The sequence below is a fragment of the Adiantum capillus-veneris genome, chromosome 18 (genome assembly GCF_014529385.1).
Source record: "Adiantum capillus-veneris isolate H3 chromosome 18, ASM1452938v2, whole genome shotgun sequence".
In the NCBI taxonomy this organism is placed as follows: domain Eukaryota; kingdom Viridiplantae; phylum Streptophyta; class Polypodiopsida; order Polypodiales; family Pteridaceae; genus Adiantum; species Adiantum capillus-veneris.
The window spans coordinates 89,008,734-89,026,001 of NC_140948.1; the positions used below are offsets into that span (position 1 = coordinate 89,008,734).

Genomic DNA, 17,268 nt, shown 5'->3' on the forward strand with positions numbered 1-17,268 from the left:
AACTTATCTTGGGCTATGGCAAATGCACAAGTTTAAAAGGATGGCATCTTGGTAGCTATATTTATTGCCTTCTATCTTCAGCATGACCATCTTGGCTATGGGCTTTTCATGTTCATGTCCAATATTCATCAGTATGCCTTTTAATGATTGAATGGTCGTTTGGCCATGTACTTTTCTTTTTGGTATTCAATATGATTGCACATTACGAGAGTGAGAAAGAAAGAAAGAAAGATCTTTTTACGTCTATAAGAGGCCGAAGTCAGCCTATATGACAAATCAAATGTGTCCTCCATCTAATGGTGTCACATTTCAATGTGAACTAGGATCACGGGTGTGCCGGAAATAAATATAACACTACCTTCTTCCTTGCACAACAAAACGTGTGCATCAGCATAGTGTAAGACATTCACCTTGAGATGGAGAGGTCATGAGGTCAAACCTCACTATACATGAAACAATGGGTGGTACAAGAAATCTCTAGTCCAATTATTCTCAACAAGGAGACTTGAGCTTATAGAACAAAAGAAGTATACACTCTAGTTGGAGGAATATAGCCAGTAAAATTACAGGAGGATGGACTGCAATGCTGACCCAGGTTAGAAGTGAGATTAAACATACATATGCCCGTGTGTTAAAGAAGAACCCATTGCACAATTTTGTGCGACTATTGAATGAAGAAATGGATATGAAAATTGCCATTGCTCTTGCATGCCAAAACAAGCCTGCAAGCTTAAATGTTCTCGGCAGCTTCCTCCAGCATTTTCACTGCCAATAAAGAATATTTGAGACAAGATAGTCAGCCATTCGATATAGTGATTGTCAGTTGAAAGAAAGAGAGAGAAATGTAAGTGCAAAACCTACACTAATCTTAATCATCTAAGAGCGTTCATCCACAGGGAAAACATGAAGCTTTTATGGATGCTAAATCTTGTGTGGCATTGAAGCACATCGAAGGGCCCAATGTAAGAACCAATGAGATTTACACGCCGAGGTAACAATGACGGTACTCCCAGTATAGGCCAAGGAAGCAGAATAAAACCAGAAAATCTGCCTTCACAGAGTGGTAGCAAAAACCATGGAAGCACCGTACAAAGTGTGCTCGACGCTCGTGCAGCTTAAAGTCAAGAGGGCTAACTGCATCACCTCAGAAACCATGTCTGGCCTCTCAAACTCAAGCTGGCAATGTTTGCTGCCCAAAATGTGCAAAACGATGATCTTGCCCACCTCCACAAGAAGGTGGTCTTCACCAAGTCTCGAACTTCTCCTCCATTCGGGAAATCAGTAATCTCTCTCTGGGATTGTCTGAGACTTGTATAGTAACAAGGGACGTGTCCTGAAGAGCTGGGGTGGGAACGGGGACGGCGTTTAGAGGGAAATCTTCTTTCCACAAGTGGGGCTCAAAACAAGGGGATGGCCCTGGATGGTGCTGGATGGCCCATGGGGGGAGGGGACAAGAAGCCCAAAAATGGGCGTCCCCTATTACTATGATTCAGGTGCATGGCTGGAAGTTTTTATGATTCAGGTGCATTTAGTGTATAAAAACCACTTGGAAGGTGGTGACTCAATTTTGAAATGGGAAAGGTCACTTTTCTCAAGTGAAAGGTCACCTTGTACTTTGGGAGGTGAAAGGAGGTAGGCCTAGCTATTGTCCACTGGGTAAAGGGGGAAGGAGATACCAAAAAAGGCACTTTTCTTTCCTAGCCTTGGATTGGATCCAGATTGGATGGCCAAGATTAAGGGCGCCTTCAATCCTTTCCTCTTTCATCCTAGCCTTTGATTTCTAGAAACATCCAAGAGTCCAAATTCAAAATATCTTTTATGGTGCATCCAAAGGTTCAGATTTAAACCCTTAATCTCTATAGCCTCAAACCACCTTGTAGTTTTGTGTGTCCCCTTAATTACCTACACATCAGAAATTTTAAGCAATTCCTTACAAGGCCCAAGAAGGGTCAATATATTTCTTGAAAGGTTTTAACATGTTGATGCTCGATGTTTGACAACGGATAACCTCTTAAACTTCGTCATTTAAATCCTACTCAAGGTTTCAACTTGACGCTTGAATTGGAAGCTTCAATACACAATTTGATCCTTGATCTAAATGGTCTTCTCATTCACAAATTGAATCTACAAGAAGACATGGTCTCCCCATCTTGGAATCTTGACTATTACCAGGTTCTGGTGGAAAAGCCAAGAAGGCTTGACTTCCTCCTGTGCCCTGATGCAAGACGATTTCTCTTGTGGGCAGGTACACACTTCCAAAGTCTACATATGGAACACTTTACAAGTGCGTGGGCTGGCTGCTGCTGTAATCCCTTCCCTACGCCTTCGCCCTCCCCCCCCCCCCCCCCCCCCCAGCGCTGCCCGCCTGCCCCCCCGCTAGCCCTCTCTTCCCCCCTCACTGCTCTGCTCGCCCACGCGCTGCCCTAACCCTGCTGTAGCAGCTCGCGCTACTGCTGCTGCTGCAGCCCCGCCCGCCTTTTCCGCCCCTGCCGCCAGCTGCCCTCCCCTTGGTGCAGTCGCTCCGGCCATTGCCGCCCCCGCCTTTTGCTGCCAGCGCTCCCGTATTACCCCCCCGGCCCGCCTGCTTTTTATTTCCTCCCAGTTGCATCCTGCAAATCGGTACCTACAGCATTGAGTCCATTGAGTCCTCTTCTTACGCCACAGCAGTAGACACAGATGGAGGCTCCAGCTTCGCCACAGAGGGACTCGCTTGAAGCCCCCTCGCCCGACCCCGCTGAGCACACCATTCAACTTGCTCTTTCGCCGACAGAGCAAGCGAGCCTTGCTGCAGAGGTAGAGCGTTTGCAGACGACTTCGGTCATCTGCAAGGTTCTCGGCACCCGACCTAGCAGAGTAGAGCTACGAGACCTTCTCCAGGCCCGCCTTCTCACAGAGGTGGGCAAGATCTTGGATGTCCAGATTCTCGGACGGGGGTACTACCAGATCGAGTTCGAGACCTCCGAGATGGCCTCCAAGGTCATAGCTATGAGTCCACTGGCCATCCGAGCATCGCGCGCCCACTTTCGACAGTGGCGACATGGTTTTGACCCGACTTCGGATGTGCTAGTAGAGGAGGCACACATACCCATCTCAGTCTGCTTTCCGGGTTTACGAAGGGAGTACCTACCACTTCTCTCCAGGATTGGCTCCGCCATCGGGACTGTCCTGGAGACACCTCGTACGGCAGCATCAGTAGCTGCCAAGGCGGCTGGCATCCCCTCAGTTAGAGTTTTGGTCAGAGATACCCACACGCTCCCAAAGGTCATCCTTCTGCCTCGGGTGAGTGGGGGTTGGTTTAGACAGAGTGTGGAGTACTCGGGTCTCTCGAACCAGTGCTTCATTTGCAGACAGATGGGCCACCTAGCGAAGGCCTGTCCACGGAGGAGGTCACGACCTGCACCTCAGCCTCAGCCTCAGCCTACCAAGGTTGGGTGGGCCGCAGCCTCAGCCAACGGCAGAGCGCACAGATTCAGAGCCACCCTCTGAGCCTGGGGCTTCAGCGGAGGAGGGGTGGCAGCAGGCCCGTGGCCGTCGACGCCAGGGGCCACAGCGACAGCCTGGCACTCAGAGTGGCCCTCAGGTGCCTACTCAGCAGCAGTGGATTCCCACCGGGAACCGCTTTGGTCCTCTTGAGCAGGAGGAGCCCCCTACGCCAGCCTCCACCTCCGCTTCACCCTCGCCAGCCGCCCCACCTTCAGAGTTCCCCTCCTCCTCCTCATCCTCCCCCCCGCCCTCTGCTCCCGTCCACTCCCCACCTCGCCCCTCTACCTCTGTCGCCCCACCCCACTTTTCTTCCCCTCCGCCCCCCGCTCCACCCCCCCTCCCCCCCCCCCGCTCCTCCTCCCCCCCCTCCTGCTCCAGTACCACAGTCGACTCAAGAGTTTGGTCCCTCGCCGGCGGCTAGGAGATCTCTTGGCAGCGCCTTTGCCACGAGTCGCCTAGCGAGAGAGGGTCAGCCCTTCTTGCGGCCCCCTCTGCAGATTCAGATATCTTCCCTTGCAGCTATCCCTCGTGGTCTGACGAGCATGACACCGCTGGGATTTCTTCGACTACGGGTTCACTCGCTTTCTCGGCGATTCCGCAGCAGACCACGAGGCAGCCTGCTTCAGGGTCCATGCTTTGTTCCTCGCCGCTAGGGGGACAGAGGCCTTGGACTCAGCAGTTGGTTTCTCCTTCCCCCTCTGTGGTAGGACCGAGACAGAGTGGTCCCTCGACTCAGTGGTGAGATGGTTGCATACACAGGTTCTCGAGTTCTCTCACCACATGGGAGAACTTGGAGTTACAGATTTGCTGCAGACTTTGTGGCCACTAGCCAAGTTTGCGGTGACACCCCCAGACTCAGTAGGATGTAGGCACATTGTGGTGTACTTTTTTGCTGATACGCAGTGTTTGCCTTGCTATGTATACATTCATGAGGACTCCTGGACAGAGGAGGTTGCTTTACGCACGGCTCGCTCTGCTTGGGCTTGGGCTAGGCACTCACTGCAGTCTCGCCTATCTAGAGGACGCTCGGATGCGGATTACTCCCCATCCAAGCCAGCCTCGAAGATAGCCTGTCTTGCTGCTGCGGCAGCATCTGTTCTCTCTCGCTCCCCATGAGGATCGTCTCGTGGAACATGCACGGATTAGGTGGGCCCCAGTTTCAGCGACAGCGGGGCCGATTGCGTCAGGAGCTTCAGCGTTGCCTTGTGGGAGGAGAGATTGATCTCCTTATGCTTCAGGAGCACCATCTGTCTGAGAGCCGCATTCGGCGATGTGGTCAGATTTTGCGTGGACGATATGGTACCTTTTGGTCAGCTGCTTTTGGACCTGGAGGCATCCAGGGTGGGGTATGTATGACTATTGCGGACTCATTGCAGCAGGCCATTGTGGGCAGAGGGATTATTGTGCCAGGCAGGGCTCAGTGGATTACTATGCAGGTTCAGGGTGGCCTTGTGGGCTTCCTGAACATCTATGCGCCCAATGTGGCGAGTGCTCGTGCAGAGTTTTGGTCACAGATTGTTGAGTCTTTGCCACAGGCTGACCATTGGTGTGTAGGAGGGGACTTCAACATGTTGGAGGACCCTTCTGATAGGATCGGAGGCAGCCATGCTACTGTGCATGGAGTCGAGTTAGCAGCTTGGGAGAGGTTGTGTATGACTTTGAGAGTCTCGGATACATGGCAGCATTCTGGCTTTGTGAGGCCTCCAGAGAGTCTTGCCTTCTCTAGATCGGACCGCAGAGTGGGAGGAGTGAATCTATCACGGATAGATCGCTTCTACACTAGTGACCACTTCAGTGACTTGGGGGGATCAGTGGGCATCCTGGCAGGGACATCCTTCTCGGACCATGCACCAGTGATCCTCACAGTGGCAGACAGGCAGAGGAGTGGGAGCACGATGCTTCGCATCCTAGAGCGGGTCTTGTTGGACTCTAACACTCAGAGAGAGGGTAGAGGCTTTCTGGACAAAGGGCATGGACAGCCAGGCTCTACCTGCAGACAGAGTGGCCTTAGGCCTAGCTCAACTTAGCCACTTTTTTCTCCAGGAGTCTCTGGCTCGACGGGCTGCAGCGAGAGAGGAGGAGCAGTGTCTCAGACGAGGCATTGCTTCACTACAGAGGATGCAAGAGCAGCATCCAGACAGTCCATGGTTGGAGGAGCAGTTACAGCAGGCTCGACAGGAGCTTGCTTGCACAGAGGAGAGGCGTCATGAGTTTGCCTTTCACCGACAGGCATCTCAGTGGACTCAGGTGGGTGACAGAGTGACAGGTGCTTTCTTTGAGACAGTGAGACCTCGGCACTCGCATGCCAAGGTCAATCAGTTGAGGAGACCCGATGGGTCAGTTGTTTGTGAGCCCGAGGATATGCATGCAGTTGCTACTGACTTTTACCGTGAGTTATTGTCGACTGAGCCCCAGTCAGAGCGGCAGGATGCATGCAGGGAGCAGGTTTGGGCACAGATACCTTGTCTTGTGACTGAGGAGATGCGCCAGAGGCTAGAGATGTCTCTTCAGCTTGAGGAGCTGCAAACGGCTCTTAGGGGCCTCCCTCGTGGTAGCTGTCCAGGTGAGGATGGGCTGACTCCCAGCTTATTCTTGGAGTACTGGGACCTGCTTGGCCCAGATCTTTGTAGTGCCTTTCAGTACATTCTGCACACAGGAGTGATGCCGGATAGCATGAGTGAGGGCTTGATTTACCTCATTCCAAAGGAGGGTGGCTCCTTGGATGAGATTCGACAGTGACGCCCCATCACCATCCTCAAACTCAACCTACAAAATTCTTGCCAAGGCTCTGAGTTTGAGGATTCAGCCACTTTTGGAGAGCCTTATACATGGGACTCAGACAGGTTTTGTCAAGGAACGCAGTATCCTTGACAACATCTTCACTTTCTGGGAGGCTTCTGCCCTGGCACGGCTCCGTGGGGAGGACCTTGTGATTCTTCTTCTCGATTTTGAGAAGGCATACGACAGAGTTGACTGGGACTTTCTAGAGGGCACTCTACACAGGATGGACTTCTCAAATGCTTGGATCAGAGGGGTGTCAGCTTTGTATAGATAGGCTCACACTGAGGGGGTTTTGGCAGGAGGTAGAGGTGAGCGCTTCATGCTCACACGATCGGTCAGACAGGGTTGTCCTCTTGCCCCCTTTCTCTTTTTGTTATATGCGGAGGCGATGAGCAGATTTTTGGTGTCACAGAAGGTTGGTCTAAGGGGCTTAGCACTCCCTATACGGGGGGATGAGCTTCTGAACGCTGAGTTTGCCGACGACTCAGCCTTGTGCTTAGAGGGCCAGGAGGCCAATCTACACAGATGTGAGTAGGCTTTGGAGACCTTCTGTTGTGCATCGGGCGCACTGATCAATTGGAGAAAGACAGTGGCTTTCTCGGTTGGCAGTGCTCCTGTGCCAGATTGGATGCCAGGAGAGGATTTCAGGTGGATTCCCCCAGGGACTGCAGTTCCGTACTTGGGTTGTCAGGTTGGTTTGGACTTGTCCCCCGAGAAGCAGATTGCTCTTCTCCTCCTGTCCATCAGGAGAAGGCTGCTACATTGGAGCTCAACACGACTTTCGCTGGCTGGTAGAGCAGTGGTTGCCAACCAGGTGTTGTTGGCGACTATGTGGTACATCACTTCTTGTTGGATCTTCTCGAGTTCTTGTATCAGTCAGGTTGAGAGGCTGATCAGGAACTTCCTTTGGTCAGGTCGTGACACTCAGATTGCCCGAGCCAAGGTGGCTTGGTCGGTCATCGCACTTCCTTGTTCTCAGGGAGGGCTTGGGATCATTGATCCCACACAGCAGAGTAGAGACCTTCTTGGGAAGTTCGTCGTCAAAAGACTTCTTCCAGGCGAGGAGCCCTGGAAGGAGTTCGTGCTGCAGAGGCTTCGTGCCAGGGTGCCTCAGTCAGGAGGCCCTTGGCAACCTTCGACCAGATGGATCTTTATAGAGTTGCGCCAAGTTGGTTTGAGCAGGAGACTGAAGGACCGCTTCGCTGTGAGTTTGCTTCAATCTTGGGAGCTCTTACGGCGTGGCCTAGAGCAGAGACAGCCCACGTGCACGGAGGAGCGCCTACGGCAGCCCCTCGTCTGGAACCCCATGGTTAGCACTCAGAGAGGCCACTTGGTTGGGAATCGGCCTCATGTTTCTTGGGATCCCATGGCAGCAGGTCCAGCGCTCTCTCTAGGTGACTGGCTAGAGTTCACAGGTTTGTCAGAGGAGGTGCAGGGTTTACAGCTACAGGGCATGAGAGGGGTGCAGAGTATGTGTCGGGACATCTCAGAGTCAGTTCCAGCTGAGTGGCTCACGCCTCTAGAGACAGTAGCACCCCGGTGGATGGGAGCCTTCACACGACTGGAGGTTCTCATTTTAGTCAAGGCCTGCTCAGAGACTGTCCCAGCCCTGTTCTTCGAGCTTCAGGGTGGGGGACGATTACAACGAGTTGCAGCAGAGTGCTGTTTCCAGAGGATCCGAGTTGTGGGCATCTGTGAGAGGACTTGCGTCATAGACCCTGACCCAGCAGCTCTTGAGACTGGACACTGGAGGCTATGGGCTTGGGAGTGTTGTCCACTGGCACGAGTATAGTGGGATCCTGGTGAGTGGCTATGGAGGGACCCCCTCTCTTTTGGAGACCGCCCAAGAGTCCCCTTCTTTCAGTACACTGTTCGGCTTGGACGTCATATACTTGCAGCACAAAGAGAGGCCCGCCCCGCTGCAGCACGTCATTGGCAAGAGGAGGGCCTCACAGTCGAGTTCTTGGCAGACTTTTGGCAGAGGCTGTGGGACTCCAGACAGCCGAGGCACGTCACTTTGTTTCAGTGGTTGGTTGCACACAGAGCCACGGCAGTAGGGAGTTGGCTTGTGCATTGTGGTCTCTCGGCCGCATGTGCAGCCTATGACCAGTTGGTGGAGAGTCAGCGTCATTGTCTTTGGCACTGTCCCTCGGCCCAACAGGTGTGGCTCCGAGTTCTTCGGCTGATGCCTGCTCTCTCCACGGCTCGACAGTACACTTGGGGGGCAGTGGCCTGGTCCACACTCACCGGCCCGGCACTTCAGTTTGAGCTATCTTCCACCAGCACGATGATAGTGATGCAGGGGGGGCGACCTACACTCCAGCCTGCTACAGAGCTTACTCCAAAGGAATGGTGCAGTGAGAGAGAGGAGTGCTGGGAGCTCATCTGTGGCCTGACACTTTGGTTCATTTGGTGGGCCCGCTGTTTCCGCATCTTTGAGGCTCGCCCTGTGCCACCAGCAGAGACTGTTCGTGACTTTTGGCTAGAGCTGATCCATACTCTCAGAGGACAGCTTGAGGGACTACAGGGTAGCTCCGGCCGCATGCGGGAGCGCCGCGAGGCTTTCCTTCGACTCTGGCGCCCTGGGCCTTTCTACACCATAGTCCAGGGGGTGCTCAGATGGCACTACTGTCCACCTGTGTGGCTCTTCCCTCCTCCCATCTCTTGATTTAGCCTCATTGTATATATGCTGTTTTTTCATTGGGAGAGTCTCCCCATCATGCTTGTTGTAGCCCTCTCTTGCAGAGGTGGATGTAGCCCTATGGGCAGTTTTCATTAACTAATAGAAGGATCTCTTTCTTGGAAAAAAAAAAAGTCTACATATGGAGCTCAAGCATAGAGCGGAACCTGGTGGTACATTCCCATGAGTGCTTTCCAGGTTTGCCAGGTGTGATGGCAGGATTCATTGCATAGGGTGCATGTGATATCCTGAAGGATGTTATGTTGCACGACAGAAAACCTGTGTTTTCCGATTTGCTAGGGGACAAGTATGATAACGACTCTGTATTTGCATAATGTGACCTTTTTACGGTGTCATGGGTAGTCTTCAAGAAGAGGGATAGATCAAGAGGAGTAGAGAAATCACATTCAGGGGGGAACATATTGGAACTTTGAAAAATTTGCATCTCACATTGGAATTTCTTAAAAAGAGTAAATACAATTGATGGGGAGGATTATAAAAATAATAAGGTTCTGATCCTTCATGGAGCAGCACCTTTGAGCAGTCACACACAAGACACAAAACACTCCTTAAGCCTTGACGAACAAGTACAAGCTAACCGCAGAGCTTGATTTTTTGATCTAAATCACACACGCTACTGTAGTGGTACAAAAAGTTTGTGATAAGGTAGAGACTATGCAGAATTCAACAAGAGAAAGATGGGGGTAAATGCTTCTAGACATATGTGGAAGTGCTCAGATAGCACAATACTCTCACACAGAAGTCTCTAAATGAAACAAAATTTTTACACAAGATTGTTATAGAAAAATGAAATTACACAGAAATGGTACCTTCATCCATCGTAATACTCCAATCCAGCAATTCACAATGGCTTCTTGCTTGGAATTCATTTTTACACCTGTGGTACAGGGAGACATGTTCAAAAGCTGGTGAAAATATGCAAGTAGCAAAGGAAAAGAAGCAGAGCTAAGTTTTCACCCTGGTATGGGTATTGCCCCTTTCATAATTAAGTAGCTGAGAGCGACCTGTTACACCACACATCAAGTTGTTAAGCAATGAAGTGCAAAAAAACTGGTTACATTAAGCCTCATTCGAAATTAAAATGTAGTGTTTACACAAAGCCACATTGTAGCCACTAATGCAGGGGATGTATGATGGAGTTTCACATCTCAATAGAGTCCGGGACAACATCTTTTCGCCTAGGTTATGTAATAAACATAAAGCTTTGGTCCTGGCCGCTTCTCTTTACATCTCAATGAATAGCAAGCACTGGAAAGGCATGCCCAAAAAGACTCCGCTTATCTAGCTAATGAACAAGTTCACAATTTACAATGTGGCACATCCAATCCACAAGAATTTTCAAGTTTCTCATACCTGCCACAAAGCAATGCGCTTCTACCTGCTGTGTATCAGAACCTTAGGATTCTATCGCATTACAATACTGGATTACATAATTTGGTTGTCGACCACTGTCAAAAGACTAATCCCTTACATCCTCGGTTTGTACTAAACCGATCTTTAGAATACTTGAAGGGTGATATCACTTCACTCATGTTGCAAATCCACTTGTGGGAATTCAAGAGCTCTTGGTATGAATGATAACAAGCTGCATTTTTGCATGTGACCATGAAGTGCACATGTTCGCTCACTTGTACTTGGAAGATAACAGGCCTAGGTCTTAAACAGCTTTCTTGGACCCTTACAATCAAGCAGAACTGTGGGAAAGTAGAAAAAGGTTCCTTAAGGCATTAATCCTAAGTGTATCAATCCAGCTCTTGTTCACTGTGGAATAAAAGAAATACCAATGGGGGCACAAGCTGTGGTTGTTCAAGGCCTCCAGTTCTCTTGTCCAGGAGAAATCTAGCTCTTGGTGTCAAATTCTTTCACCCTACCACCATCATTGTCTATTTCAAAGTGTAACTGCATTATCACAAATGTTGACTTTTTATTGCAGCAAAGGGTGGTCACAGTACTTGTTAGCGGTACACTTTTTAATGCAAATATAAGTATCAACATGGCATTCCGCTACATTGCCATCTGACTGGAGTCCAGCATAATTAGGCGATGTTCAATAGTGTAACAATCAAACAGTCCCCGGTTCAGACTAGACACTATTTCTCAATTACGGATTGTTTTTAGATGTCGGGGGATCATGAACCTTAACTACATGACAATTTTTTTGAATCTTGTTACTCTACGAGACAAATGAAGATCATTTTTTTACCTCCATCTTAATCTCTTCATTCTTCATTTTCTCATTCAAACCTCAGGCTTCCTGCACACTCTCAACCTTCACACAGTTTGTTCCTGCCTTACCTATTCTGCACCTGAGTAAATCCTCTCTAGTACAAGTCAAGCCCTTCATGTGCTATTATTCATACTTATTCCTTTCCTCCCAAACCTACTTATAGCAAATTTTCAAAAGAAATGATGAAGTATTTACAATAGTCTTTTCCTATAAGTTTCTCTAAAAATTTGTTTTGTAGGTTTGAGCAGTGTTTTGAAGTTAGATTAGTTTGATTGTACTGGATTAACGATCTGTTCTAAAATATAGAGGAATCCCTTTTGAAGCTATAAGTAGCATCTTGACTATTTCGAGCTCAACAGTCGTGAATTTTCAGTGAGAAAATGCATTCTGTACAGTTTGTAAGGAAACAAACGTTTGGAAGACCGTCGGACTAGCTTTTGAAGCTGCTATAATAGTAACTCGAATAGTAAGACGCAGCAGCTTTTCATCACACATAACTTTCAAAACTCCTGAAAGCAGTCATTTTTACAGAATTCCCTCGTGCTCAGTAGAATGCAAATTGTAAGAATGTTAAAATCATGTCCAGCACACAGGAACTAGATTTTCACAGACAAACGTTTGTTCAATTATATAGCCACAAATTAGATTCTTTCATAAGTGACTTTGACGCGGGGAATCATGCATTCAAACTCTGGTTGTAGATTCCATTCACGAGCATCATTTCGTTCTCAGAAGGCGTACCTGCGAGATTGACTTTCCATTGTGATTCGTCCCAATTTTTTCCATGAGTTCCAGAAGTGGCTTGCTCTGCTTAGCATGTCAAGAAGCATCGAACATTGTATCACATGACACCACATGCTTCAGATCCTTCCATAATGAATAAACAAACAGCAAAATACTTTATGTAAATAGCAATTTGTCACGTGCGCATCACTTGAGCCACGTGGACAAGCTACTACTATAGGACATCATTAGTCTTAGTCTAGTATAGCTAAGGATCTAGCCTGGCGATTTTGTGAGCCTCTAGAAGGACGTGCATGATTAGGTAGGTCACGGTTGCATACCCTCACTTGCACAATACAGTCACTTAAGCATATAGGAAATCTTTTTTCGTCAAATCAGCTCTAGTGTTTTGCAGTTCACAAGCATTCAGCACTCAGTTTTCAGCATTTCAGCATTGTATCTGCATTGTGCAAATAATCTAAAGCAAGTACTTGCTCAAGCAACAAAGCAAAGGGGGCCCTTGAGGGTGGTTGGGACTCGACATGTGGTATCCTCTGTGTGTGTGTGTGTGTGTGTGTGTGTGTGTGACGGAGGCTTCAATAGAGAAATAGGATTATTCTAGCACGACATGGGAGACGCCTAGTACGACTATTTACAGAGACGGACATTGACAAAGCCCTTCAGCGACCGATGCAATACTTTCTCGGACAACGCCTGATGCCAGGCATCCTCGGGCATTAATGATTATGATGATGATGATTTTAGTTTTTCACTTAATTTTTCTTTTTGTACCCAGACATTGTATTAGATCCACCAAGGTTGTATCAGTTTGGTCTCAATAGGTGATTTTGGCCTTTTGAAGACGTTTAATACAACATTTCATTTCTCTCTCTTTCTCTTTTCTTGTAAAACTTGATTGAATTTGGGAAACCTCAAACCGAGGAAATCCACAATAAATAGGAGGTACAAAAGACAAAGCATCATGAGGCTCTGAAAACTAGAAACAGTCAAAGTAAATCCTATGACCTGCAACGCTCTGTTGTGAGTTGTTGAACGAGCTTCCGGCTGCGACCTGCTACATGACCTGCATACGGCCGACCTCAAGAAAGCTGGTCTCTGTTGGGGCCACTCCAACCTCAAGAAGCCCATCTTGCACTCATGGCTACCCGGGCCTCGTTCCGAGGTAAGCTTCGCTGGAGTCGTGGCAACACCCCTCCGAAGGTGGAAAACATCACCCGCCTCCAAACCCAAGTCGCAAGACTCCAGAAAGAGAATGACGAGCTGAAACAAAGGCTTGCAGCCTTTGAGGCCCGTCTTGCCACCGTAGAAAACTACAAGGAGGAGTTGAAACAAATAGAAGTCAAATTTAATAAGGCAAAGGGTCAAATTTAATAGGGCAAAGGAAGAGGTAGAGACCTCCCTCACAAAGGAGGTCAAAACTCAAGTACAAAAGGTAATCTCTTGCAAGGTCGAACAGTCCCCAATAGCGTGAACGACAACGATATGAGGATATCGGCCTCAATGGTCGCATTGGCGGGCTCCCAAGCGACTAGAAAGGGGAGGGGGACCTCAATCCACATGGTACATGGGATCCAGTAGCAATCACTTCTCTTGCACACGAACAATCCCCAGTAGCGTGAACGACAACGACACGAGGATATCGGCCTCAATGGTCGCATTGGCGGGCTCCCAAGCGACTAGAAAGGGGAGGGGGACCTCAAGTTTCACGAGTCCTTTGCCCGCATCAATCTGTAATCCACATGGTACATGGGATCCAGTAACAATCACTTCTCTTGCACACGAACATCGCACGAATCATGCAATCGTCACTCTCAAAACCAAGGCGGACCGAATCAAACTCCTTGAGCAATCGAGGCTTCTCAAGGACACCAAAATGTGGTTTGCAAAAGATCTTACACCTGCTCAACTCAAGCAGAAGAAGGCAAAACTCCAAAAGATGCGAGAAGTGCACATAGCAAGGAAATGGGCAGTCTACCGAGGAGGTAAAGCCATTATTCAAGAGTTCCGAACTCCCAAACCGGCTCCCTCCTCAGCCCCCTCTCCATAGCTTTTGTTCATCTTATCTTACCTCCCTTTTTGGACCCTCAAACCTTAACTGAGATGTATCCCACAACCCCCCATGTTTGACAAAACCCTTTGTAATGTTTTGTATTCGGTCCCATAGGTCATATCTGACCTTTGTGGACGATAATTCAACCACTTCTACACATTGTACGAAGAGATGATCCTGCTAGATACATGTGGATAAGGCTGAGGCCCGACGTAGGCCGATTTTCAAACATTGCCATATGCTACTTTCCCCCCAATGCATTAGTCTATGCTCGGCCAAGAGGGCAGTCACCTTTCTCTATCCTAGACGATGACATATGGGAGTTTCCAGGCATGGTGATATCATTCTCCTAGGGGACTTCAATGTCTAGACGGACAATGCTGAGACGGTCTTCTACGACACTTCAGAGGAGATACTTACAGAGCTGGATGTAGGAGATTTGGGGCTTGATAGATATTCACATGACAGAAAGCAAACAGAGTGTGGGAGACATCTTGGTCTGGCCATACTTAATGGCCTACAACGTTATCCCAGAGCGGCTGGTTTCACATGCTTTTCACACTGGCATGGGGCCAGCATAGCGAACTATCTCATGGCACAACCGAGCTTCATCTCTTGCATTTAGGATTTCACAATAGGACTGATTGTAGCCACTGAACCCATCCATGAAACTGTAAAGTACATGCCCTACCACATCTTTGGTGAAGGGTGTGGGGAAACCATCTGGGATAGTTACCTTGTTGAGAGCACGGTAGTCAATGCACGCGTGGATTTTATTGGATTGCTTCTTAGGCGCTATGACCATGGGTGATAGCCACCCACACTCCAGAATGCTCCACTATTACAATAATCCTTGCTTCTTACATTTTTGCTAGCTCTTTCTTGACATCTTCTTCATACTTAGGGTTGAGCTTGTAAGCTCAGAGGGATAGTATAGACACCCAATTCTGGTGGAATTCCTTCCAAATATTTGTAAGACCAGGCCAAAACATCTTCAAAGGAGTGCATAAAAGAGACTACCTGATCGAGTAGCGTGGGATGATCCCATAACCAAGCGGCTAAGAGGATGTGTTGAGGGTCGTTAGGGTCGCCAAGGTTGACTTCTTTGACCAGGTTAGAAGGTGTAGCTGGTGAGGGTGCATCAGAAGATGAAGATTGAGCCACCTCTTGGAGCGTTGAGACATCATGGGCTGGTGTCTGATCGATGTGAAAATCAGCATACTCTTCTTGTAACCATCCTGGTGGAAGCTCCTCAAAGGGTAAGTCCTCAAACACAGCAGAGTGCTTTTGCTTGGGTGGGGAGTTGGACACAAAGTCGAGTGTGAACTCCAGCCCAACACTAATTGTCTGTCCCGTACCAGCGACACTTAGCCACATATGCAGCTATGGAAGGGTCTCCCCCAGGTTGAGGGAGGATTTCCTTTGCTCATCAGTAGTCCATGGCTGCAACACACTAAAGCACTTCATGATTGGGGAAATCACGCCATGTGGATACATAGTCATGGCTCCGCAATGAAACCAATTCGACTCGAAGGAGGTCAACAGAATGGTCTATGGTGGCCCTATGTTTTTCGGGATCCAATAGCACATGTCAAAGTTTGTGATGTTTGTCAATGCTATGGACCAAAACCAAGTAAGCAGTCCAACCGTCCTCTGTAGGTCTCCATAGCATGGTTGCTACCCAACCCTCCCTCTCTCGTCCCTACCCACCCCCTCCCTCGCCCCTATCCATTGCTCTCGCCCCTACCCAGCCCCTTCACCCTCACCCTAATTTGTTGCTCTCGACCCTACCCACCTATACAAATATCGCCTTACTCACCACGACCCCAACTACCCACAATCTCCCTCACGCCCTGCCCTTCAACCTGCGGCTTCTACTCAGCAATCTCATGCCCTCTCGCTGGGAACGATTCCTACGCAGTGACCCGATCCTTCGTCCTCTGCGGCTCCTACTTAGCAGGTTCCCCAAAATCCACAGTCACAGCTACACAAGTTTGTCCAGCGCACATAACATCTTTACACGTTGATGTATGCTATTGTGGAATATTCAACTTTGTTGAATGTAAGCTTTTGAGGATACAATGAGCATACAGAGTACTTGGCACTTTCACAAACTCACTATGGCTGGTGGAAGCAAGAAAGTACGTAACAAGACCTTGCGACAGAGGCCGGCCCTAGATCCTTCTTCAACTTTCTTGAGCTTTCCAAAAACTTCTAGATTCTTCCGAAATCTTCTCCAAGCTTCTAGAAACTTCTAGAGTCTTCTAAATTCTTCTTCAAGCTTCTAAAACTATCTAGATTATTCTAGCTACTTCTAGATTCTTCTTGATACTTTTAGAATCTTCTGGATCCTTCTAGATTCTCCTAGAGCCTTCTAGTGACGATGCAGACGATGACATAGGGGATGATGTAGGCGATGACATAAGCGATGATGTACGCAATGACATAAGTGATGATGCAAGCCATCTTCTAGAACCTTCTAACACTTTACTCAATCTTCTGGAATGTTCCACGCCATTCTTCTAAAATCCTCTAGAGCCTTCTAGAATCTTCTAGTGCCTTATTGTAGGAGACTCAAGAAGACTGACTCTCAAGAATCCGTGATACTTGTGACGGGAAACCTGTAGCACGGGACACACAATTAGTTACAGTAGGGTTGGAGTTCACACATGTCCGACTCTCGTCGGTGGGGCTGTGACACGTGGCGGGGATACGAGTGGTAGTCTACACGACCAAATCACCACCACCACAGCTTGGAGATAGACTTAGCTGGATTGGATATTTTGTGAGCCGTTGGTGGCTCTTTATGGTTGTATATATCCGTAGTTGTTTGGAGTCATCATCATCATCATCTACTTCTACTTTGTATGGTCGAGGCTTGCATCTCCAATCTGGAGTCCATGCATTGCACATCTGCACTAGCCTTGTACATTTGAGCCTCGACACCCCATTGTACCCGTGAGTTTTGGGCGTGGAGCTATGTGTGCTGCCATGCCAGAGTCTGTACTGGTTCATTTGAGTTAGTCGAGTCCCATGCTGTTCAGGTTCTATTGTTGAGTCATTTTGTTTGCCCTGTTATTCATTGTTTTCAGTGTTTTCATTTTGTTGGAGTGAGATTTTACGCACATTGCACTGAGGAGCACCCACTGTAGAGAGCACGACACGTTATCTCTGCTACAGGTGCTCTCAGAACTCTTGCAAAGGAGACTTCTTCCCCCTTCTATAATGTGTTATAGGTTCACCAAGGCCGATGGCTTCCATCAAGGGGGCAACAGAAGTATG

At 48.6% G+C, this 17,268-nt stretch overlaps 1 protein-coding gene across 1 annotated transcript in view; it reads right to left on the reverse strand.

The window, feature by feature from the left end:
* Positions 1 to 343: 343 nt before the first annotated feature.
* LOC147436000 (putative oxidoreductase At1g06690, chloroplastic) overlaps positions 344 to 17,268 on the reverse strand; it is a 134,560-nt gene continuing 117,635 nt past the window's right edge. The window contains exons 9-12 of the mRNA XM_086488908.1: positions 11,934 to 11,999; positions 9,923 to 9,969; positions 9,775 to 9,842; positions 344 to 765 (exon numbers count right to left, since the gene is read on the reverse strand). Coding sequence (XP_086345034.1) covers positions 731 to 765; positions 9,775 to 9,842; positions 9,923 to 9,969; positions 11,934 to 11,999 — 216 coding nt within the window. The 3' untranslated portion in view covers positions 344 to 730. The remainder of the gene's footprint in view (positions 766 to 9,774; positions 9,843 to 9,922; positions 9,970 to 11,933; positions 12,000 to 17,268) is intronic.